At 43.5% G+C, this 25962-nt stretch overlaps 1 protein-coding gene across 18 annotated transcripts in view; it reads right to left on the bottom strand.

Moving 5' to 3' along the window:
- Window positions 1–25962, bottom strand: part of LOC106569622 (ran-binding protein 3) — a 33664-nt gene that overhangs the window by 3863 nt on the left and 3839 nt on the right. For 2 of the 18 annotated variants that reach the window (XM_014141171.2, XM_045694449.1), the window contains exons 2-15: window positions 22308–22363; window positions 22117–22150; window positions 20381–20467; window positions 20201–20278; window positions 19029–19094; window positions 18570–18772; window positions 18186–18275; window positions 17919–18010; window positions 17623–17698; window positions 17200–17299; window positions 16943–17067; window positions 7991–8111; window positions 1950–2092; window positions 114–294 (exon numbers count right to left, since the gene is read on the bottom strand). In XM_014141171.2, coding sequence (XP_013996646.1) covers window positions 114–294; window positions 1950–2092; window positions 7991–8111; window positions 16943–17067; window positions 17200–17299; window positions 17623–17698; window positions 17919–18010; window positions 18186–18275; window positions 18570–18772; window positions 19029–19094; window positions 20201–20278; window positions 20381–20467; window positions 22117–22150; window positions 22308–22363 — 1452 coding nt within the window. Of the gene's footprint in view, window positions 1–113; window positions 295–1949; window positions 2093–7990; window positions 8112–16942; window positions 17068–17199; window positions 17300–17622; window positions 17699–17918; window positions 18011–18185; window positions 18276–18569; window positions 18773–19028; window positions 19095–20200; window positions 20279–20380; window positions 20468–22116; window positions 22154–22307; window positions 22364–25962 lie in introns of all 18 variants that reach the window. The other 16 variants (XM_014141167.2, XM_014141175.2, XM_014141169.2 and 13 more) reach the window with 15 other exon arrangements.

Genomic DNA, 25962 nt, shown 5'->3' with positions numbered 1-25962 from the left:
TAAAAGTACACAAGTACCACAAAAGGCAGTTGAAGAACCTTGAAGTCTCACAAAAAGTGATTGAATGACACACCCACCCACTAATACCACTAGAGAGGTAGCTAGGTACAGACCTGCTGCTGAGTTGTTGACCTGGTCTTCCTCATCGCTGTCCCCCTCAGAGTGGGGCAGGTCAGCCTCAGGGACGCAGTCTGTAGCCGGGGCCTCATGGGGCTCCTGGTCCGCACGGCTCTTCAGGGCCAGGATACGATGGTGCAGCGCTGCAGCAAGCTGACCTGTGTCCTTAGAACTGGCCTGGAAACCAACAAATTAAAATACCATTTATTTTATAAAGCCCTTTTTTACATTAGCAGTCATCACAAAGTGCTTTACTGATTACCCAGCCTAAAACCCCAAAGAGTGAGCAACGCAGAAGAACAGTGGCTAGGAACTTCCTAGAAAAAGGCAGGAACCTAGGAAGAAACCTAGAGAGGAACCTGGCTCTGAGGGGTCCTCTTCCGGCTGTGCCGGGTGGAGATTTAAGGCCAGATCCATGAGGATCCACAAAGACAAGAGATAAACACCATCTCGACAGACACCATTGTTCCCCTCTATATGCATTTAGCAGTGACGCAGTTCTATTCTTCAATTGTTTTATTTACCTTTTCCCAGATGGTAAAAAGTTTTCAGTGTAAACTTAAATGACTAAAACCAGATATAAAAGTATGTAGAAAAGATAATGTAGCAAGATCATCTTTGAGATCTAACAAGCGCTGAAATAAAAACTAGACAGTCAGGGAGAATGTCATGGCATGGGGGGGTGGGGCTCCCATTGATTTTGTTATGTTTGAGTCACTCAGACACCGCAGCGTAAGAACACAGCATAAGCCATGGCAAAATGTGTAGAATTGCAGGAAATTTGCTGTAAAAACAGCAATATCGTCTCGGCAGCCAATAGGGCCTCAAACTGCATCATTGGCCACGCCCATTACAAAGGATGGCGCCGTATGCGTGATGCAGACTAGGGGATGGCGCCGTATGCCTGATGCAGACTAGGGGATGGCGCCGTATGCCTGATGCAGACTAGGGGATGGTGCCGTATGCCTGATGCAGACTAGGGGATGGTGCCGTATGCCTGATGCAGACTAGGGGATGGTGCCGTATGCCTGATGCAGACTAGGGGATGGTGCCGTATGCCTGATGCAGACTAGGGGATGGTGCCGTATGCCTGATGCAGACTAGGGGATGGTGCCGTATGCCTGATGCAGACTAGGGGATGGTGCCGTATGCCTGATGCAGACTAGGGGATGGTGCCGTATGCCTGATGCAGACTAGGGGATGGTGCCGTATGCCTGATGCAGACTAGGGGATGGTGCCGTATGCCAGATGCAGACTAGGGGATGGTGCCGTATGCCTGATGCAGACTAGGGGATGGTGCCGTATGCCTGATGCAGACTAGGGGATGGTGCCGTATGCCTGATGCAGACTAGGGGATGGTGCCGTATGCCTGATGCAGACTAGGGGATGGTGCCGTATGCCTGATGCAGACTAGGGGATGGTGCCGTATGCGTGATGCAGACTAGGGGATGGTGCCGTATGCCTGATGCAGACTAGGGGATGGTGCCGTATGCCTGATGCAGACTAGGGGATGGTGCCGTATGCCTGATGCAGACTAGGGGATGGTGCCGTATGCGTGATGCAGACTAGGGGATGGTGCCGTATGCCTGATGCAGACTAGGGGATGGTGCCGTATGCCTGATGCAGACTAGGGGATGGTGCCGTATGCCTGATGCAGACTAGGGGATGGTGCCGTATGCGTGATGCAGACTAGGGGATGGTGCCGTATGCCTGATGCAGACTAGGGGATGGTGCCGTATGCCTGATGCAGACTAGGGGATGGTGCCGTATGCCTGATGCAGACTAGGGGATGGTGCCGTATGCCTGATGCAGACTAGGGGATGGTACTGTACCGATATTAGGAACACTTTGACCCCCTGGTCCTCTGTGTCCATGGCAGTGACGCGGACACTCTTCTCGCTGGCCTTGTCCACCTGCATCTGGGGCCACAGCTTGGTGTTCAGGATCAACCTTAAGCTGCCCTGGGTCCGCATCACTGGGGAACACACACGCACACACACACACACACACACACGGTAGTTACAGACAGATCACTGGACAACACGGATATATTTTATTTATATTTCACCTTTATTTTACCAGGTAGGCAAGTTGAGAACAAGTTCTCATTTACAATTGCGACCTGGCCAAGATAAAGCAAAGCAGTTTGACACAAACAACACAGAGTTACACATGGAGTAAAACAAACCTACTGTCAATAATATAGTAGAAAAATAAGTGTATATACAAAGTGAGCAAATGAGGTGAGATAAGGGAGGTAAAGGAAAGAAAGGCCACGGTGGCGAAGTAAATACAATATAGCAAGTAAAACACTGGAATGGTAGATTTGCAGTGGAAGAAAGTGCAAAGTAGAAATATAAATAATGGGGTGCAAAGGAGCAAAATAAATACAGTAGGGGAAGAGGTAGTTGTTTGGGCTAAATTATAGATGGGCTATGTACAGGTGCAGTAATCTGTTAGCTGCTCTGACAGCTGGTGCTTAAAGCTAGTGAGGGAGATAAGTGTTTCCAGTTGTAGAGATTTTTGTAGTTCGTTCCAGTCATTGGCAGCAGAGAACTGGAAGGAGAGGCAGCCGAAGGAGGAATTGGCTTTGGGGGTGACCAGAGAGATATACCTACTGGAGCGCGTGCTAAAGGTGGGTGCTGCTATGGTGACCAGCGAGCTGAGATAAGGGCGAACTTTACCTCGCAGGGTCTTGTAGATGACCTGGAGCCAGTGGGTTTGGCGACGAGTATGAAGCGAGGGCCAGCCAACGAGAACGTACAGGTCGCAGTGGTGGGTAATATATGGGGCTTTGGTGACAGAACGGTGATAGACTGCATCCAATTTGTTGAGTAGGGTATTGGAGGCTATTTTGTAAATGATGTCGCCGAAGTCGAGGATCGGTAGGATGGTCAGTTTTACGAGGGTATGTTTGGCAGCATGAGTGAAAAATGCTTTGTTGCGAAATAGGAAGCCAATTCTAGATTTAACTTTGGCTTGGAGATGTTTGATGTGAGTCTGGAAGGAGTTTACAGTCTAACCAGACACCTAGGTATTTATAGTTGTCCACATATTCTAAGTCAGAACCGTCCAGAGTAGTGATGCTGGACGGGCGGGCAGGTGCAGGCAGCGTTCGGTTGAAGAGCATGCATTTAGTTTTACTTGCATTTAAGAGCAGTTGGAGGCCACGGAAGGAGAGTTGTATGGCATTGAAGCTCATCTGGAGGCTAGTTAACACAGTGTCCAAAGAAGGGCCAGAAGTATACAGAATGGTGTCGTCTGCGTAGAGGTGGATCAGAAACTCACGGACAACAGGCCCTCCGATTTGACACACTGAACTCTGAGAAGTAGTTGGTGAACCAGGCGAGGCAATCATTTGAGAAAGCAAGGCTATTGAGTCTGCCAATGAGGATGTGGTGATTGACAGAGTCGAAAGTCTTGGCCAGGTCAATGAATACGGCTGCACAGTATTGTTTCTTATCGATGGCGGTTAAGAGGACCTTGAGCGTGGCTGAGGTGCACCCATGACCAGTTCTTAAACCAGATTGCATAGCGGAGAAGGTGCGGTGGGATTCGAAATGGTCAGTAATCTATTTGTTGACTTGGCTTTCAAAAGGCAGGGTAGGATAGATTTTGGTCTGTAGCAGTTGGGTCAAGAGTGTCCCCCCCTTTGAAGAGGGGGATGACCGCAGATGCTTTCCAATCTTTGGGAATCTCAGACGACATGAAAGAGGTTGAACAGGCTAGTAATAGGGGTTGCAACAATTTCGGCAGATTGGTCCAGATTGTCTAGCCCGGCTGATTTGTAGGGGTCCAGATTTTGCAGCTCTTTCAGAACATCAGCTGACTGGATTTGGGAGAAGGAGAAATGGGGAAGGCTTGGGCAAGTTGCTGTGGGGGGTGCAGTGCTGTTGACCGGGGTAGGGGTAGCCAGGTGGAAAGCATGGCATGCCGTAGAAAAATGCTTATTGAAATTCTCAATTATAGTGGATTTATCGGTGGTGACAGTTTCCTATCCTCATTGCAGGGGGCAGCTGGGAGGAGGTGCTCTTATTCTCCAAGGACTTTACAGTGTTCCAGAACTTTTTTGAGTTTGTGTTGCAGGAAGTATATTTATGCTTGAAAAAGTTAGCCTTTACTTTTCTAACTGCCTGTGTATATTGGTTTCTAACTTCCCTGAAAAGTTGCATATCACGGGGGCTGTTCGATGCTAATGCAGAACGCCACAGGATGTTTTTGTGTTGGTTAAGGGCAGTCAGGTCTGGAGAGAACCAAGGGCTATATTTGTTCCTGGTTATACATTTCTTGAATGGGACATGCTTATTTAAGATGGTGAGGAAGGCATTTTTTTAAAATAACCAGGCATCCTCTACTGACGGGATGAGGTCAATATCATTCCAGGATACCCAGGCCAGGTCGATTAGAAAGGCCTGCTCGCTGAAGTGTTTCAGGGAGCGTTTGACAGTGATGAGTGGAGGTCATTTGACCGCTGACCCATTACGGATGCAGGCAATGAGGCAGTGATCGCTGAGATCTTGGTTGAAAACAGCAGAGGTGTATTTAGAGGGCAAGTTGGTTAGGATGATATCTATGAGGGTGCCCGTGTTTACGGCTTTGGGGTGGTACCTGGTAGGTTCATTGATGATTTGTGTGAGATTGAGGGCATCAAGCTTAGATTGTAGGGTGGCTGGGGTGTTAAGCATGTCCCAGTTTAGGTCACCTAGTTACAGCCAGATCACTGGAGAACAGATATATACAGGGTAGTTACAGCCAGATCACTGGGGAACACAGTGTGGAAGACATCTTTGTGGGCAATACGCAGCCAGGTCTCAGGGTAGTAATTTGGTGGTCTGTTGATATCCCTCTAGTGGTGGGGGGGTCTGTTTTTGGCAAAGTGGGTGGGGTTATATCCTGCCTGGTTGGCCCTGTCTGGGGGTATCGTCAGGACAGGGCCACAGTGTCCACCGACCCACTGTCTCAGTATCTATGCTGCAATAGTCTGTGCCGGGGGGCTAGGGTCTGTCTGTTATATCTGGTGTCCTGTGTGATCCCTCTAATTCTTTCCCTCTCTCCCAGAGGACTTGAGCCCAAGGATCATGCCTCAGCACTACCTGGCCTGATGACTCTTTGCTCTCCCCAGTCCACCTGGTCGTGCTGCTGCTCCAGTTTCAACTGTTCTGCCTGCGGCTATGGAACCCTGACCTGTTCACTGAACGTGCTACCTTGTCCCAGACCTACTGTTTTCGACTCCCTCTCTACCGCACCTGCTGTCTCGACCTCTGAATGCTTGGCTATGAAAAGCCAACTGTCATTTACTCCTGAGGTACTGATCTGTTGCACCCTCTACAACCACTGTGATTATTATTTGACCCTGCTGGTCATCTATGAATGTTTGTTCTTCAAGATGTTCAATCTGGCCTTTAAATTGGCAATGTACTCTTTTAATCTCCACCCGGCACAGCCAGAAGAAGACTGGCCACCCCTCAGAGCCTGGTTCCTCTCTAGGTTTCTTCCTAGGTTCCTGCCTTTCTAGGGAGTTTTTCCTAGCCACCACGCTTCTACATCTGCATTGCTTGCCGTTTGGGGTTTTAGGCTGGGTTTCTGTACAGCACTTTGTGACATCTGCTGATTTAAAAAGGGCTTCATAAATACATTTGATTGATTGATATATAGACGGGGTAATTAGACAGATCACTGAGGAACACGTATACAGTGCATTCGGGAAGTATTCAGACCCCTTGACTTTTTCCACATTTCGTTACAGGCTGTCTTCTGTATACCACCCCTACCTTGTCACAACACAACTGATTTGCTCAAACGCATTAAGGAAAGAAATTCCAAAAATTAACTTTTAACAAGGCACACCTGTTAATTGAAAATCACTCCAGGTGACTACCTCATGAAGCTGGTTGAGAGAATGTCAAGAGTGTACAAACCTGTCATCAAGGCAAAGGGTGGCTACTTTGAAGAATCTCAAATATATTTTGATTTGTTTAACCAGTTGGGGCTAGGGGACAGTATTTGCACGGCCGGATAAAAAAACGTACCCGATTTAAACTGGTTACTACTCTTGCCCAGAAACGAGAATATGCATATAATTAGTAGATTTGTATAGAAAACACTCTAAAGTTTCTAAAACTGTTTGAATGGTGTCTGTGAGTAAAACAGAACTCATATGGCAGGCCAAAACCTGAGAAGATTCCATACAGGAAGTGCCCTGTCTGACAATTTGTTCTCCTTCTGTGGCATCTCTATCGAAAATACAGCATCTCTGCTGTAACGTGACATTTTCTAAGGCTTCCATTGGCTCTCAGAAGGCGCCAGAAAGTGGAATGACGTCTCTCCAGTCTCTGGGCGAAAAACAGCAGGAGATTTTGTGAGTGGTCAGGCTGAGAACAGTGACACTGGAGATGCGCGTTCATGTGAATTCTCAATTTTTTTCTTTCAGCCTTTGAATGAATACAACGTCGCCCGGTTGGAATATTATTAATTTTATGCTATTTTACGAGAAAAATAGCATAAAAATTGATTTTAAACAGCGTTTGACATGCTTCGAAGTACGGTAATGGAATATTTCGAAATTTGTTGTCACGAAATGCGCTCGCGCGTCACCCTTCGGATACTGACCTGAACGCATGAACATAACGGAGGTATTTCAATATAACTATGGATTATTTGGAACCAAAACGACATTTGTTGTTGAAGTAGAAGTCCTGGGAGTGCATTCTGATGAAGAACAGCAAAGGTAATCCAATTTTTCTTATAGTAAATCTGAGTTTGGTGAGGGCCAAACTTGGTGGGTGTCAAATTAGCTAGCCGTGATGGCTGGGCTATGTACTCAGAATATTGCAAAATGTGCTTTCACCGAAAAGCTATTTTAAAATCTGACACCGCGATTGCATAAAGGAGTTCTGTATCTATAATTCTTAAAATAATTGTTATGTATTTTGTGAACGTTAATCGTGAGTAATTTAGTAAATTCACCAGAAGTTTGCGGTGGGTATGCTAGTTCTGAACATCACATGCTAATGTAAAAAGCTGTTTTTTTTATATAAATATGAACTTCATTGAACAAAACATGCATGTATTGTATAACATAATGTCCTAAGAGTGTCATCTGATGAAGATCATCAAAGGTTAGTGCTGCATTTAGCTGTGGTTTTGGTTTTTGTGACATATATGCTTGCTTTGAAAATGGCTGTGTGATTATTTTTGGCAGGGTACTCTGACATAATCTAAAGTTTTCCTTTCGCTGTAAAGCCTTTTTGAAATCGGACAATGTGGTTAGATTAACGAGAGTCTTGTCTTTAAAATGGTGTAAAATAGTCATACGTTTGAGAAATTGAAGTTATAGCATTTGAGGTATTTGTATTTCGCGCCACGCGATTCCACTGGCTGTTGACTAGTTGCCCAGGGAGGTTAACAATTTTTTGGTTACTACATGATTCCATGTATGTTATTTCATAGTTTGTCTTCAATATTATTTTACAATGAACAAATTAATAAAAAATAAATAAAAACCCTAGAATGAGTAGGTGTGTCCAAACTTTTGACCGGTACTGTATGTAAATGAGGTATTTATGCATTTCATTTTCAAGCATTTCTAAAAACATGTTTTCACTTTGTCATTATGGCGTGTAGATGGGTGAGAAAAATAATACATTCAATCCATTTTGAATTCAGGCTGTAACAACAAAATGTGGAATAAGTCATGGGGTTATGATTACTTTCGGAAGGCATTGTATTCCTTCAAACCTTTTTGGAATGTTCAATCCCAAAAACCATGATGACTGTGTTAGGTTCTTAGGAAGACATTGTGAGTTATCCTATAAGTTACTGAGACAAACAAACATCCATTAATGTGTACAGGTTTGTGTGTTTGTGTACCTACCTAGGCGTGACTGTAATGATCCGTCATCTGTGGATGCCATGTCATTAAGCCTGAGCAGCCCTCGACCTCGCTCTATCCACGACTGGGCCGTCATGTCAAACACAAACAACTTGCACTGGACCTGAGGGAGAGACAACAAAACAACAAACCAATTTCAATAGAAAGTTTGCAAAAATAGATAAGATTCTGCAACCATGGAGAGGTAAATACTTGTCTATTTATGGGAAAATCACATTGATTAACTCTTTGGCCCTATCACTGTTTAATTCATTAGTAATAGCGCTGCCTACCCCAGACGACTCCTTTTTTAAATCATATGAGAAAAAAATATTTCATTTTATTTGGAATGCTAAGCCAGAGAAAATTAAAATGTGCTTATTTATCCAGGCTGCATCACATCTGTCTGTGATTGGGAGTCCCATAGTGTGGTGCACAATTGGCCCAGCGTCACCCGGGTTTGGCTGTCATTGTAAAATAGAATTTGTTCTTAACTGACTTGCCTAGTTAAAAATATATATATTATATAAAATATGAGTTTAGGGGGCTAAAATTATAAAACATTAAAAGCTTTAAACCTCTCACTAAAAGCTTCACTCATACATAATTTATACTGTCCCGTGTGGCTCAGTTGGTAGAGCATGGTGTTTGCAACGCCAAGGTTGTGGGTTCGATTCCCACGGGGGACCAGTACGAAGAAAAAAATGTATGAAATGTATGCATTCACTACTGTAAGTCGCTCTGGATAAGAGCGTCTGCTAAGTGACTAAAATGTAATGTAAATGTACTTAAATCCAAAATGGTTCTCCAGTAGATTATTAAGAAAGGATCATCCTTTGTTCAAAAATGGCCTTTTTACCTTCATACAGATTACAACTTCTCATTTCCCACTAATTGAAAATGAAATTTTGTTTAAAGTATCACCTTTTCTTAAACAAGCCATACAAAGCTGCTTACAATTTCATCCTCCAGAAAATATTACAACAAATGTTATGGTTAAACTCAAATATAGTGATTTCTTAATTTTTTTTAAAAACAAAAATACATATTTTTTATTATATTTACTAATGATATTATGAAGTGTTGGATTCAACATTTTGAACATTGAGATATTAAAAGACATGATTGATCAGACGCATAGTATATAAAGGAGTGAGATCTGTAGAAAGAGAGTGGCTGTGGAATGTGCTGGGTGGATGGGAGATCACAGGATTGCTATAGGGGAAGAAGATGGACATCTGTGCATTAGGCGAAGGAGGGGTTGAAGTCAGGTGGTCAGGTCAGATCCCCTGAAGGGAGTAATAAGGGTTTACTATCCTCTTCATGTGGAACCATAAGATGTAAGGATTGGAGAGAAGGAGGAGTGTCTTAAGTGGGATATATATACCTGTAATGTTTGGCGGTCTGAATTACAGCTTTAAAAAGACCCTTTGGGCAGAATTAAACTAATTAAACTTGGTTAAGCTTCTCTAATGTCTGGGAGTTATTTACTCTCAAAAATAAGAACCTAACAATAGAAACAGTGGAGCTATGTCACATATGCAGCTATAGAAAATATATGGGAATATCTGTTCAATATAAACTAGCAACCAACTGATTGCAGCATTACCACAAACATGGAGGAGGCAAGTGGAAAAGGGAGAAGGTAGAGAACTTGTTTGCCTGCCATATATTAAAATATACTAATTGGCTGAAAGGAATTGGCATAAATAGAATATACCAGTTTCATTTGAGGACAAAAATGTGGACAGCTGCGTCATACAGGTTGCAAAATAAATGGCAAGAGATTTTTGATGTACCAATTTCATGGCACATGGTTTACAAACTGGTACAAAAGTTTTTCAATTTAAATTATACACAATTCTTGCCACCAACAGAATGAGATAGATAGATATATATAAACTCAGCAAAAAAAGAAACGTCCTCACTGTCAACTGCTGTTTATTTTCAGCAAACTTAACATATGTTCATACAAATATTTACACAACTAGATTCAACAACTGAGACATGAACTGAACAAGTGCCACAGACATGTGACTAACATAAATGTTATGTCTCCCTGAACAAGGGGGGGGGGGTCAAAAATCTAAAGTCAGTATCTGGTGTGGCCACCAGCTGCATTAAGTACTGCAGTGCATCTCCTCCTCATGGACTGCACCAGATTTGCCAGTTCTTGCTGTGAGATGTTAACCCACTCTTCCATCAAGGCACCTGCAAGTTCCCGGATATTTCTGGGGGGAATGGCCCTAGCCCTCACCCTCCAATCCAACAGGTCCCAGACGTGCTCAATGGAATTGAGATCCAGGCTCTTCGATGGCCATGGCAGAACACTGACATTCCTGTGTTGCAGGAAATCATGCACAGAACGAGTAGTATGGCTGGTGGCACTGTCATGCTGGAGGGTCATGTCAGGATGAGCCTGCAGGAAGGGTACCACATGAGGGAGGAGATGTCTTCCCTGTAACGCGCAGCGTTGCGATTGCCTGCAATGACAACAAGCTCAGTCCGATGTTGCTGTGACACGACACCCCAGACCATGACGGACTCTCCACCTCCAAATCGATCCTGCTCCAGAGTACAGGCCTCGGTGTAACGCACATTCCTTCGACGATAAACGCAAATCCGACCATCACCCCTGGTGAGACAAAACCACAACTCGTCAGTGAAGAGCACTTTTTGCCAGTCCTGTCTGGTCCAGTGACGGTGGGTTTGTGCCCATAGGCGACGTTGTTGCCGGTGATGTCTGGTGAGGACCTGCCTTACAACAGGCCTATAAGCCCTCAGTCCAGCCTCTCAGCCTATTGCGGACAGTCTGAGCACGATGGAGGGATTGTTCGTTCCTGGTGTAACTCGGGCAGTTGTTGCCATCCTGTACCTGTCCAGCAGGTGTGATGTTCGGATGTACCGATCCTGTGCAGGTGTTGTTACACGTGGTCTGCCACTGCGAGGACGATCAGCTGTCCGTTCTGTCTCCCTGTAGCGCCGTCTTAGGCATCTCTCAGTACGGACATTGCAATTTATTACCCTGGCTACATCTGCAGTCCTCATGCCTCCTTGTAGCATGCCTAAGGCACGTTCACGCAGATGAGCAGGGACCCTGGACATCTTTCTTTTGGTGTTTTTCAGAGTCAGTAGAAAGGCCTCCTTAGTGTCCTAAGTGTTCATAACTGTGACCTTAAATTCCAAACGTCTGTAAGCTGTTATTGTCTCAACGACTGTTCCACAGGTGCATGTTCATTAATTGTTTATGGTTCATTGAACAAGCATGGGAAACAGTGTTTAGACCCTTTACAATGAAGATATTTGGATTTTTACGAATTATCTTTGAAAGACAGGGTCCTGAAAAAGGGACGTTTATTTTCTTGCTGAGATATATATATATATACTGCTCAAAAAAATAAAAGGAACACTTAAACACAATGCAACTCCAAGTAAATCACACTTCTGTGAAATCAAACTGTCCACTTAGGAAGCAACAATGATTGACAATACATTTCACATGCTGTTGTGCAAATGGAATAGACAACAGGTGGAAATTATAGGCAATTAGCAAGACACCCCCAATAAAGGAGTGGTTTTGCAGGTGGGGACCACAGACCACTTCTCAGTTCCTATGCTTCCTGGCTGATGTTTTGGTCACTTTTGAATGCTGGCGGTGCTTTCACTCTAGTGGTAGCATGAGACGGAGTCTACAACCCACACAAGTGGCTCAGGTAGTGCAGCTCATCCAGGATGGCACATCAATGCGAGCTGTGGCAAGAAGGTTTGCTGTGTCTGTCAGCGTAGTGTCCAGAGCATGGAGGCGCTACCAGGAGACAGGCCAGTACATCAGGAGACGTGGAGGAGGCCGTAGGAGGGCAACAACCCAGCAGCAGGACCGCTACCTCTGCCTTTGTGCAAGGAGGAGCAGGAGAAGCACTGCCAGAGCCCTGCAAAATTACCTCCAGCAGGCCACAAATGTGCATGTGTCTGCTCAAACGGTCAGAAACAGACTCCATGAAGGTGGTATGAGGGCCCGACATCCACAGGTGGGGGTTGTGCTTACAGCCCAACACCGTGCAGGACGTTTGGCATTTGCCAGAGAACACCAAGATTGGCAAATTCGCCACTGGCGCCCTGTGCTCTTCACAGATGAAAGCAGTTTCACACTGAGCACGTGACAGACGTGAGAGTCTGGAGACGCCGTGGAGAACGTTCTGCTACCTGCAACATCCTCCAGCATGACCGGTTTGGCGGTGGGTCAGTCATGGTGTGGGGTGGCATTTCTTTGAGGGGCCGCACAGCCCTCCATGTGCTCGCCAGAGGTAGCCTGACTGCCATTAGGTACCGAGATAAGATCCTCAGACCCCTTGTGAGACCATATGCTGGTGCGGTTTGCCCTGGGTTCCTCCTAATGCAAGACAATGCTAGACCTCATGTGGCTGGAGTGTGTCAGCAGTTCCTGCAAGAGGAAGGCATTGATGCTATGGATTGGCCCGCCCATTCCCCAGACCTGAATCCAATTGAGCACATCTGGGACATCATGTCTCGCTCCATCCACCAACGCCACGTTGCACCACAGACTGTCCAGGAGTTGGCGGATGCTTTAGTCCAGGTCTGGGAGGAGATCCCTCAGGAGACCATCCGCCACCTCATCAGGAGCATGCCCAGGCGTTGTAGGGAGGTCATACAGGCACGTGGAGGCCACACACACTACTGAGCCTCATTTTGACTTGTTTTAAGGACATTACATCAAAGTTGGATCAGCCTGTAGTGTGGTTTTCCACTTTAATTTTGAGTGTGACTCCAAATCCAGACCTCCATGGGTTGATAAATTGGATTTCCATTGATGATTTTGTTGTCAGCACATTCAACTATGTAAAGAAAAAAGTATTTAATAACATTTTCTTTCATTCAGATCTAGGATGTGTTATTTTAGTGTTCCCTTTATTTTTTTGAGCAGTATATATATATATATAGATTTTGCTGCGAAGAGACAGAATCATTTGGTCATTTATTCTGGTATTGCCCCTATATAGCTTGTTTCTGGTCACATGTTCAGAAATGGTAAAAAAAATCATAAATAAAAAAATAATCGCTTAAAATGAACCTTACAAATAGCCGTTTTGGGCGATTTGGAAAGCCATAGTCAATAAATAATATAATACTCGTACAAAAGGTTCAGCTTTAGCTCACAATCTGTGGATACTATACGATTAGAAAGGTTCAAAATGTTTGTAAAACCTCACAAAAAATATATATATATATGGCACATGGAAACCAAACGAGGGTGGTCTATGGTGATAGGTGGGATGGGATGAGAGCCTGGGATTAAAGAAGTTGTGTTTGGTAATGTATTATTGTTGTGATTGCTTTATATAAAAAGTACCATGTATGTAAAATGTATCTGTAGCAGAAAAGCTGTAATTTAAAAAAAAGATTTTGTCCTCAAAAGAGGGCTTGCTGATTGTGTGTGTGTGTGTGTGTGGAGACACATTACTGGTCGGCGGGGTGTATGTGTCTCAGAGTGTGAGTACCGCTCTAGATCAGCTCCTCCCTGTCCATCTAATACATTATCCTAGATCAGCTCCTCCCTGTCCATCTAATACATTATCCTAGACCAGCTCCTCCTTGTCCATCTAATACATTATCCTAGACCACCTCCTCCCTATCCATCTAATACGTTATCCTAGACCAGCTCCTCCCTATCCATCTAATACGTTATCCTAGACCACCTCCTCCCTATCCATCTAATACGTTATCCTAGACCAGCTCCTCCCTGTCCATCTAATCTAATACGTTATCCTAGATATCAGCTCCTCCCTGTCCACCTAATCTAATACATTCTTCTAGATCAGCTCCTCCCTGTCCATCTAATCTAATACGTTATCCTAGACCAGCTCCTCCTTGTCCATCTAATACATTATCCTAGACCACCTCCTCCCTATCCATCTAATACGTTATCCTAGACCAGCTCCTCCCTGTCCATCTAATCTAATACATTATCCTAGATATCAGCTCCTCCCTGTCCACCTAATCTAATACATTCTCCTAGACCACCTCCTCCCTATCCATCTAATACGTTATCCTAGACCAGCTCCTCCCTGTCCATGTAATCTAATACACTATCCTAGACCAGCTCCTCCCCGTCCATCTAATCTAATACGTTATCCTAGACCAGCTCCTCCCTGTCCATCTAATCTAATACGTTATCCTAGATCAGCTCCTTCCTGTCCATGTAATCTAATACGTTATCCTAGACCAGCTCCTCCCTGTCCAGCTAATACATTATCCTAGACCACCTCCTCCCTATCCATCTAATACGTTATCCTAGACCACCTCCTCCCTATCCATCTAATACGTTATCCTAGACCAGCTCCTCCCTGTCCATGTAATCTAATACACTATCCTAGACCAGCTCCTCCCCGTCCATCTAATCTAATACGTTATCCTAGACCAGCTCCTTCCTGTCCATCTAATCTAATACGTTATCCTAGATATCAGCTCCTCCCTGTCCACCTAATCTAATACATTCTCCTAGATCAGCTCCTTCCTGTCCATGTAATCTAATACACTATCCTAGACGAGCTCCTCCCTGTCCAGCTAATACATTATCCTAGACGAGCTCCTCCCTGTCCATGTAATCTAATACATTATCCTAGATCAGCTCCTCCCTGTCCATGTAATCTAATACATTATCCGAGATCAGCTCCTCCCTGTCCATCTAATCTAATACATTGTCCTAGACGAGCTCCTCCCTGTCCATGTAATCTAATACATTATCCTAGATCAGCTCCTCCCTGTCCATGTAATCTAATACATTATCCTAGACCAGCTCCTCCCTGTCCATCTAATCTAATACGTTATCCTAGATATCAGCTCCTCCCTGTCCACCTAATCTAATACATTCTCCTAGACCACCTCCTCCCTATCCATCTAATACGTTATCCTAGACCAGCTCCTCCCTGTCCATGTAATCTAATACACTATCCTAGACCAGCTCCTCCCTGTCCATCTAATACGTTATCCTAGACCAGCTCCTCCCTGTCCATCTAATCTAATACGTTATCCTAGATATCAGCTCCTCCCTGTCCACCTAATCTAATACATTCTCCTAGATCAGCTCCTTCCTGTCCATGTAATCTAATACATTATCCTAGACCAGCTCCTCCCTGTCCATCTAATCTAATACGTTATCCTAGATATCAGCTCCTCCCTGTCCATCTAATCTAATACGTTATCCTAGACCAGCTCCTCCCTGTCCATCTAATCTAATACGTTATCCTAGATATCAGCTCCTCCCTGTCCACCTAATCTAATACATTCTCCTAGACCACCTCCTCCCTATCCATCTAATACGTTATCCTAGACCAGCTCCTCCCTGTCCATGTAATCTAATACACTATCCTAGACCAGCTCCTCCCTGTCCATCTAATACGTTATCCTAGACCAGCTCCTCCCTGTCCATCTAATCTAATACGTTATCCTAGATATCAGCTCCTCCCTGTCCATCTAATCTAATACGTTATCCTAGACCAGCTCCTCCCTGTCCATCTAATCTAATACGTTATCCTAGATATCAGCTCCTCCCTGTCCACCTAATCTAATACATTCTCCTAGATCAGCTCCTTCCTGTCCATGTAATCTAATACACTATCCTAGACGAGCTCCTCCCTGTCCAGCTAATACATTATCCTAGACGAGCTCCTCCCTGTCCATGTAATCTAATACATTATCCTAGATCAGCTCCTCCCTGTCCATGTAATCTAATACATTATCCTAGATCAGCTCCTCCCTGTCCATGTAATCTAATACATTATCCTAGATCAGCTCCTCCCTGTCCATGTAATCTAATACATTATCCTAGATCAGCTCCTCCCTGTCCATGTAATCTAATACATTATCCGAGATCAGCTCCTCCCTGTCCATCTAATCTAATACATTGTCCTAGACGAGCACCTCCCTGTCCATGTAATCTAATACATTATCCTAGACCAGCTCCTCCCTGTCCATCTAATCTAATACGTTATCCTAGATATCAGCTCCTCCCTGTCCATCTAATCTAATACGTTATCCTAGACCAGCTCCTCCCTGTCCATCTAATCTAATACATTCTCCTAGACCACCTCCTCCCTATCCATCTAATACGTTATCCTAGACCAGCTCCTCCCTGTCCATGTAATCTAATACACTATCCTAGACCAGCTCCTCCCTGTCCATGTAACCTAATACATTATCCTAGATCAGCTCCTCCCTGTCCATGTAATCTAATACATTATGATCTGAAAACTGATCCTAGTGACTATTGATGGGTTCTGACTTCTAAACTTGCAAATATGAAATATCCTTATTTCATGTCACTGAGGGAGAGAGGGGAATGTAGCACGTTTACATTCTGTCAGAACATGTTATTGTTAGACATCAGATATCCTATGGAAAGGAGAGGAGCCACAGTCTGGTACAAGTCAACAGGACAGCCGTGAGTTGGAGAGGAGAGAGGAATTTGGGCCGGGGTCAGGTCAGATGAAGAGAGAGAGAACAGGCAACACTAAAGTCCTGTCTAGCATTTACACATTTACATTTAAGTCATTTAGCAGACGATCCAGAGCGACTTACAGTAGTGAATACATTTCATACATTTTTTTTTCTCCCCCCGTACTGGTCCCCCGTGGGAATCGAACCCACAACCCTGGCGTTGCAAACACCATGCTCTACCAACTGAGCCACACGGGACTAGCAGCCGAGATGTATTGGCTGTCCAGATGTGTAAGGAGGAGAGACAGCATAGGAGGAAGATTTAAATACCAAGTGCTTATGTAAATATGTCTGTCTGTTAAGCCGTCTGTACCATTGAGTGAATAAACTTGGTTTGAGCTTTCCCTAGTTGTCCATTAGTTTTACTCTGTTTATTTAGAACCTAAGACTATGCACCTTGATGTATTCCAACATAGTCAGCAATAGAGACTAGCCACCGACCTGTAAAACGTTACTTTCTGATTCCTCTCCAGTTTTGACGTCTACTTTCTCTAAGATACACTTCTTGGCTGTGGCTTTGGTGTACGCTGCTGCAGACTCCTCCAGTGACTCAGTCACGTTGTTACCTGGGAACACACACAATGACGCACATCTAACTAATTAACACACTGGGGCCAGCACTAGTCTGTAGTGAAGATAGAGAAAGCCAGTCTCTCAAGATTTATACTGCGAGACATGCGTGTGTGCGTGTCTCTTACCCTTCTCTGGTGTGTTTTCCTTTGAGGAGGGTTCAGACACAGGGGGAGCCGGTAAGTCTTTACAGTCCTCTTCTGATGCCTCACCTCCTCTAGGAGGACTCTGAGAAAAAACAGGAGGCAGCCAGTCAACCTCACAGGAGGCAGCCAGTCAACCTCACAGGAGGCAGCCAGTCAACCACAGTGTCTCGACAGTACAATAAAGTCCACTCCTGATAAGGTCACTCATAATATGTGTGTGGTTTTGTAGTCCCAATTCAAAACACATTGTCCTGTACGATTGGATTTGTTACAAGCTTTCATAACAGTTCCAGGTTGATCCATTTCTCATGGAGCTGTATCGACTAGGGTTTCAATCTCCCACCAGCTCTACTGTTTGTCATGGCCTGTAGGACAACACCACCCGCTAAAACAGTCTCTACTCACCAGAACCCTCTCTGACATGTTCTGCCCAAAGACAAATTTGGCCCCCTTGTCTGTATTGTTTGTGGCGTTCTTTAAACTGGAAGGTTGAAAAGAAGAACAAGAAGTTATTATTAGTACGTTAGTCATTTAGCAGACACTTATCCAGAGCAACTTACAATTACCGCTTTTAAAAACTAAGGTAGCTGAAAACATAATATTACGAGCATTATAAGTTCAACCTTCAAAATAGTGAAAAGAGTAAAGTGGTCTGAAAAGCCAGTAATATGAATTTTTCTACTCTGAGGACACTACATTACCTGGGGGTGGCAATGTACTCTAAGAAATAGTTAGTTCCCTCCTTCTGAGAGGCCAGGGGCAATGACTTGCCGTCGTTAGTGCCCTCTTCCAACTAGAGACAGAGAGAGAGAGACACAGACAGAGAGAGAAGAATAGAGCGACGCTAACAAAGAAACTGAGATCATAATCCACTTCATTTGAGAAAATGTACAAAAATGAATAAAATATTGAAAACAGCCTATCTAGTGAATTAAATGGAGTATCAGCATCCTACAAAAAATATGAACCTTTGCTCTGTCTTTGATATTTTGTCCAAACACGAAAGAGGACTCTGCAGGACAGTCGTCCCTCATTCCATCCTCCTCTTTGTCACGTTTCTAGATTAAACATATATTGAATTCAACTTTAAAATGTTGTTGTTGCCAAAAAGGCATTTTTTTGAAAACCAAAAAATAAAACATCTGATTGATTTTGACAGTAATAATTTGGACTAAATCATATCCAAGAAGGTCTTGGCAGTCACAACATCATGCAACTACAGGCAAAAATAACTCGCTGCCATAGAGACACATTCAATTATCGTTCCACTTTAAAATTATTTTGTTGCTACGCCGTTGTCACATTACACAAGCTTCTGCATATTAAAACAGGACCATGACGACAGTCCTCACCGGTGACCTGGCGAGGCCGTCTGACTGCTCAGTGTTGTTACGGAAGATGGTCGACCCTTCTGACTTCCCATCTGTCGACTTCTTCACCCCGTTAGTGGACTCCGAGTTGGTCTTGGCTGGCGGGGCCTGGAGCAAGGCTGGCCGGAGGACACTGCGCAGTTGCTCCTTGGGTTTCTGACTGGGGACGCCTGGAACATAACCTGCTAATGGATTGGATCTGAATGCCTTACAGAACTAGTCCATTCACAACTATATCACACCTACCATGTACTATATTACAACATGCACGACCACGGACTATGTCAAAACTACTACCATGCACGTCCAATCATATTAACATGCTGTAACATCTACGTTTTAGGAGTTTTCCCTGACCATTTAACCTGACTAGAGTTGCTTTCTGTAATCCACACACACACACACACACACACACACCAATACCCAGGCACCAATACCCACCTGAACTAGGTGCCTTCCCGTGGATAAGAGTTGGTGGTTTTAAACGAAACCCTACTGGCTTTTCTTCTAGCAAGAAAAAAAAAAAACAGGAGGTAGAATTGTTAAAAAGACCATAAACAAAAATAGCATCTTTCAGCGTGTGGGGAGGGTACATTAATACCATCATAAAATTAACACAGATGAACCCATGGAGATACCATTTGTCTCTGCATCCAGTATGATGGAAGTTAGAGGTAGTTTCGCAAGGCAATCCTAACTAGCATTAGCGCAGTGAATGGTATCTTCTAGCAGTTATCATAGACTTTGTCATTGCGCTAACGCTAGTTAGCAACATCATTCAAACTGCGCGCAGGGACAAATGGTATCCACGTGTTCGTCTAGGGAAGTAGATAAATGGTTTCATTGACAAAATCCCCTTAGTATCCCTTTAAAACTAAGCACTACACATTTAAAGAAAGACACATTTGACTAACTGCTTGAATGAAGGTCATTTTCAAAGCTACATAAATGAGGTTCCCTTCTCACCTCAAAGCTAGTGTCACTAAGGTCTAGGAGATCATACACATTGGTGTTTAGTTTACCCTTTCCCCCCCCAGAATGGCCAAAATTAAGTCATATTTTCTTCATCTCCAAACTAATTCTACATATGTTTGGGAGCTTTTGAGCTGGGATTCTGTTATTCTGTGGTTTCGTAATTTCTTTCAATCTTGATGTTTTGTGGCACAGACATTTTTTTTGCTGTGAGGAAAATAACCATCTGTGAAAGTTTACTTCAGCACCTCATTTAGATGTTTGGTGCTTTGGAGGAGTGTGAGTAAGACACATTCAATGTCTACATTAAAACAATGTTTCTTTTTCTCTGTCCTGCCATTCTTCCCTGTCAAGTTTAACCCATGGTACCTGTGGTTTTTTTTTCCTATAATGTATGCTTCTTGTCTATGTGAACCCATCTTGAATCAAGGTATTTGTGAGAGACTGCACATAAACCAAAGTTTTAAAAAATCATGGTCATACCTTTTTGTTGGCTTTCCTTGCCACTGAGTTGTACTGTAACTTATTTGTGCATTAAGGGTGCTTTGGCCTGGACTACAGTTCACAAGCATACAAATGCATGTCACATACTGGAGACTTAAAACGAGGAGAAACCATAGGAATTAAACACTATGCCTCACCTGGCTCCGAGTCCTCGGAATTCCCAGTGGGAGACTGCCAGAAACTTGATGGCATGAAGACATTGTTCTTACTAGCCACTGCAGAGAGCAAGAAGAAACATTACACACAAGGCAAGTTTCCTGTACTACTCTTCATGAATCAACTGAAACACAGTCAGCTTCTCTGATGTTTTCTACTACCAGAATGTGAAGACGGGAATTGTGTTGAAGATGAAGTCCTCTCTCTTTTCACCGGAGGACAATAGCCACCATCGTCTCTGTCTGAATCTGAAGCCCCAAAAAAAGAGAGCCTTCAATTCACATGATTAAAGAGCGGACTGAACGCACCGATTCCGCATTTTTTTGTCCGTCACTCATTAAGAAAAAAAAAAAAAAGAGATTTCAGTCTTTTGGGTGTGGTTGGATGTGGCAGTTACTGATGTTTGTCCCCCATGAGACACCGTAGGAACAAAGCCAGTATCACTCCTCAAAAGTCAGAATGAACTCAAGAAATCTGCAATACATTTGGATGTTTTTGCTGAGGTCTTAGTCACGCAATCTAGTTAAGTGTTTGATAAAGTATTTGTCAAGAAAAAAAAATGTGCGAAGTTGTCTTATGTAAACAAAGTCTGCTCTGCTGGTTAGTCTGTCTCACGGACTGTGTTCTGCGGTAGGATTGGATAGAGCACAAATCACCACAGCTATGTATCCTGTGTTAGTGGACAAGTGAGCATTGTCGAAATCAAAACCAAACCCTCAAGTCAGTCATGACGAACTCACTTAGTTTAGGACGAGACTGACTTTATGACCAAAATGTTCACATTTTCACTTTGTACTCAATTTTGATATTAGAATACATGTTTGACCTGTCTCAGCCTCCAGTATTGATGCTGCAGTAGTTTGTGTGTCGGGGGGCTATGGTCAGTCTGTTATATCTGGAGTATTTCTCCTGTCTTATGCGGTGTCCTGTGTGAATTTAAGTACGCTCTCTCTATCGGAGGACCTGAGCCCTATGACCATGCCTCAGTACTACCTGGTATGATGACTCCTTGTTGTGCCCAGTCCACCTGGCCGTGCTGCTGCTCCAGTTTCAACTGTTCTGCCTGCGGCTATGGAACCCTGACCTGTTCACTGTGATTACTATTATTTGACCATGCTGGTCATTTATGAACATCTTGGCCATGTTCTGTTATAATCTCCACCCGAAACAGCCAGAAGAGGACTGGCCACCCCTCATAGCCTGGTTCCTCTCTAGGTTTCGTCCTAGGTTTTGGCCTTTCTGGGGAGTTTTTCCTAGCCACCATGCTTCTACACCTGCATTCCTTGCTGTTTGGGGTTTTAGGCTGGGTTTTTGTACAGCACTTTGAGACGTCAGCTGATGTAAGAAGGGCTTTATAAATACATTTGATATTTGATAATATCGATGCCAAATAGAAAAGTTTCTCTATCAGCGAAGTTGTTTATTGCATTCAGTTGCACTTTACTTAAGCAATAAGGCCTGAGGAGGTGTGGTATATGGCCAATATAATACAGCTAAGTGCTCTTCTTACGCACAACAAGGAGTGCCTGGATGCAGTCCTTAGACATGGTATATTGGCCATACACCACAAACCTCCGCGAGGTGCCTTGTCGCTATTATAAACTGGTTACCAATGTAATTAGAACAGTAAAAATAATTGTGTCATACGCGTGGTATACGTTCTGATAACACGGATTTCAGCCAATCAGGATTTCAGCCAATCAGCATACAGGGTCGATAAAGAACATGCCAGTTTAAAAAGCCCCAGCTGGGCTCCAGCTTTGGAAATACAACACCCCTCCTGGTAAACGAATTACAAGATTTATAAAAACGGACATCAATTTTAAGATTAGATGGAAAATATTAGAAAAGGGTCTACATTTTTTTGGCCAAATCTGATATGCAGATGTAGTCTTACCTTCTCCATCTTCTCCACTGGATCCATCAGCTGCCTGCTGTAATAGAAAGCAGTACTGAATCTACTGTGTTTCTCAGTCTAAAAAACAACAACTACTGAATCAAATGATGGAAGCTTTACAGTGAATTTCCATAAAGACCCACTCATGTCAATGAATGTCAGGATGGAAGAAACAACACGATGTGACTTACCTTCGGTGCTTTATCTTTTTGGAACACAAACATTGGTGGCACTATGGCAGGTTTCTCTGTTTCAAAAGAAGAAGGAAAGCATCTTTCATCATACAGAAGAAGAGTATGCTTCAGTGACTTGTGTGAAGTGTACGCCTAATATAAAAAATATTTAAAAAAGACACCACAGCCTGTCAATCGGTTGTTTGTTTCAACACTTGTCACGGTGATCGTAAAAAAAAGTATTAAAATAAACAAGCGTCGTGAACGAACACCCTGCAGCAGTCTTGAGTTGACAAGTTCTGCCGTAATGGTTTTTTTTTTTTGCAAAAAGCTAGAAGGCCTAGATCTGAGCAACCCATGTCTGGCACACTTGATTCTCTCTGTTTAAAACACAGGAATGCGTTTCTAATTCTACAAAGATACTCAGTGACACTTATGGAAATTCAGGAATACTGCATTTAGCTAAGCCTAGGCTAAACCATATACCTGGTGAGTATTTCTGCCAACAAAACAAAAACCCAACATGGATTTAGACATTATTTTCTCCTTCTTCCAACTTTCCGCTAAACTAGTTATACCCACAAAGCATAGCAACGCTCACCACTCAGTTCAGACACTTCTGAATAGATGCCAAACATTCATGATGCAAAGCCTGAGAATAAACAACTTGCATTATAATAATTTAGTCCATTTAAAACAAGTGGCACACAACACTGATTAGTTCAGTCACCAGAAAACAACCAGAGCCTTGAAGAGATAAGAGACATTAATTAAATATTAAAACCTGCATCTAAAGCAAATCAAGCTTTTATAAAAGGACACCCTTTTATATGGTCACCCTGACAGAGCTCTAGAGTTCCTCTGTGGAGATGGGAGAGAGAACCTTCCAGAAGGACAACCATCTCTGCAGCACTCCACCAATCAGGCATTTATGGTAGAAGGGGCCAGACAGAAGCCACTCCTCAGTAAAAGGCACATGACAACCCGCTTGGAGTTTACCAAAAGGCACCTAACGACTCTGACCATGAGAAACAAGATTCTCTGTTCTGATGAAACCAAGAGGGAAATCTTTGGCCTGAATGCCAAGCGTCACTTCTGGAGGAAACCAGGCACCATCCCTACAGTGATGCATGGTGGTGGCAGCGTCATGCTGTGATGCATCAAACAAAAGCTATTTACATTGCCTTCGGAAAGTATTCATACCCTTGGACTTTTTCCACATTTTGTTACAGAATTATTCTAAACATTTAAATGTTTTCCCCTCATCAATCTGCACACAATACCCCATAATGACAAAGCAAAAACAGGATTTTTTGCTAATTTATATATATTTTTTAAAACAACCACATTTATGTAAGGATTCAGCGATTACAGCCTCAAGTCGTCTCGGGTATGACGCTACACGCTTGGCACACCTGTATTTGGGGAGTTTCTCCCTTTCTTCTCTGCAGATCCTCTCAAGTTCTGTCAGGTTCAATGGGGAGCATTGCTGCACAGCTATTTTCAGGTCTCTCCAGAGATGTTCGATCGGGTTTAAGTCCGGGCTCTGGCTGGGCCTCTCAAGGACATTCAGAAACTTGTCTCGAAGCCACTCCTGCGTTGTCTTGGCTGTGCTTAGGGTCGTTGTTCTGTTGGAAGGTGAACCTTTGTCCCAGTCTGAGGTCCTGAGCGCTCTGGAGCAGGTTTCCATCGAGGATATCTCTGTACTTTGCGTCGATCCTAACTAGTCTCCCAGTCCCTGCCGCTGAAAAACATCCCCACAGCATGACGCTGCCACCACCATGCATCACTGTAGGGATGGTGCCTGGTTTCCTCCAGAAGTGACGCTTGGCATTCAGGCCAAAGATTTCCCTTTTGGTTTCATCAGACCAGAGAATCTTGTTTCTCATGGTCAGAGTCGTTAGGTGCCTTTTGGTAAACTCCAAGCGGGTTGTCATGTGCCTTTTACTGAGGAGTGGCTTCTGTCTGGCCCCCTCAAACATAAAGGCCTGATTGGTGGAGTGCTGCAGAGATGGTTGTCCTTCTGGAAGGTTCTCCCATCTCCACAGAGGAACTCTAGAGCTCTGTCAGGGTGACCATCGGGTTCTTGGTCACCTCCCTGACTAAGGCCCTTCTCCCCCGATTGCTCAGTTTGGCCAGGCGGCCAGCTCTAGGAAGAGTCTTGGTGGTTACAAACTTGATCCATTTAAGAATGATGGAGGCCACTGTATTCTTGGGGACCTTCAATGCTGCAGAAATGTTTTGGTATCCTACCCCAGATCTGTGCCTCGACACAATCCTGTCTTGGAACTCTACAGACAATTCCTTCAACCTCATGGCTTAGTTTTTACTCTAACATGCATTGTCAACTTTGGGACCTTATATAGACAGGTGTGTGCCTTTCCAAATCAAGTCCAATCAATTGAATTTACCACAGGTGGACTTCAATCAAGTTGTAGAAACATCAAGGATAATCAATGGAAACAGGATGCACCTGAGCTCAATTTTGAGTCTCAAAGCAAAGGGTCTGAATACTACAGTAAATATGGTATTTCTGTGTTTTATGTTTAATACAGTCGCAAAATTTTCTAAAAACCTGTGTTCACTTTGTCATTATGGGGTACAGTGTGTAGATTGATGAGGATTTTTATTTGATCCATTTTAGAATAAGGCTGTAACGAAAAAGTCAAGGGGTCTGAATACTTTCCGAAGGCACTGTATATCCTTTAGCTAGCTATTTATAGTCTATCTATCCTATGAGTGGCTCAAGTAGTCTACATGTATGGACAAGAGCATTGGATTTGGACCATCAAAACTCATGACCTAACTGAAGCCGACAGGACAACTAGCTCCTCTACAGGCCAGGGTCGGAGAGAGAACTGTCCTGCTTTGTAAATAAACACAAGTATATGATGCAGCTCAACTCTCACAATATTTTTAGCTTGACTGAAACAACTGTTGTCATAAGTGACAAACATTTGTGGTGTACGACAGTTACACACACAACATGACCAAGCAGGGCAAACCAGATTTGGTGATTTCTGGGGTATCATAAAAATAAAATCAGACATCATGTTTTTGGACTCATTAAGCAGTTTTTACCTGATTAAATGTATATTCTTAAACCTTAAAATGATACCGCCGGTGCTTCTTGTTGACCAGACATTTTGATAAATAGCCCCAATGTCAAAACACAGTTTTAAAGTGTCCAAATCAATACCAATATGCAGAAACAGTTTTTGATATTGAAAACATAAGTGTACTATCCACACATACAGTGCATTCAGAAAGTATTCATACACCTTGACTTATTCCACATAGTTGCATTACAGCCTAAACTCAAAATTGATTACATTTATTTCTCACCCAGCTACACATAACACCCCATAATGGCAAAGTGAAAACACGTTTTTAGACATTTTTGCAAATGTATTAAATAAAATACAGAAATATGTCATTTACATAAGTATTCACACCCCTTTGCTATGACACTAAATTGAGCTCAGGTACATCCAATTTCCTTTGATCATCCTTGAGACATCACTACAACTTCATTGGAGTCTACCTGTGGCCAATTCAATTGTTTGGACATGATTTAAAAAGAAACACACCTGTCTATATAAGGTCCCACAGTTGACAGTGCATGTCAGAGAAGAAACTATATCATGAAGTCCAAGGAAATGTCTGTCGATCT

This window comes from Salmo salar, chromosome ssa14 (genome assembly GCF_905237065.1).
Source record: "Salmo salar chromosome ssa14, Ssal_v3.1, whole genome shotgun sequence".
In the NCBI taxonomy this organism is placed as follows: Eukaryota; Metazoa; Chordata; class Actinopteri; order Salmoniformes; family Salmonidae; genus Salmo; species Salmo salar.
This window is presented reverse-complemented; position numbering and strand designations above follow the sequence as displayed.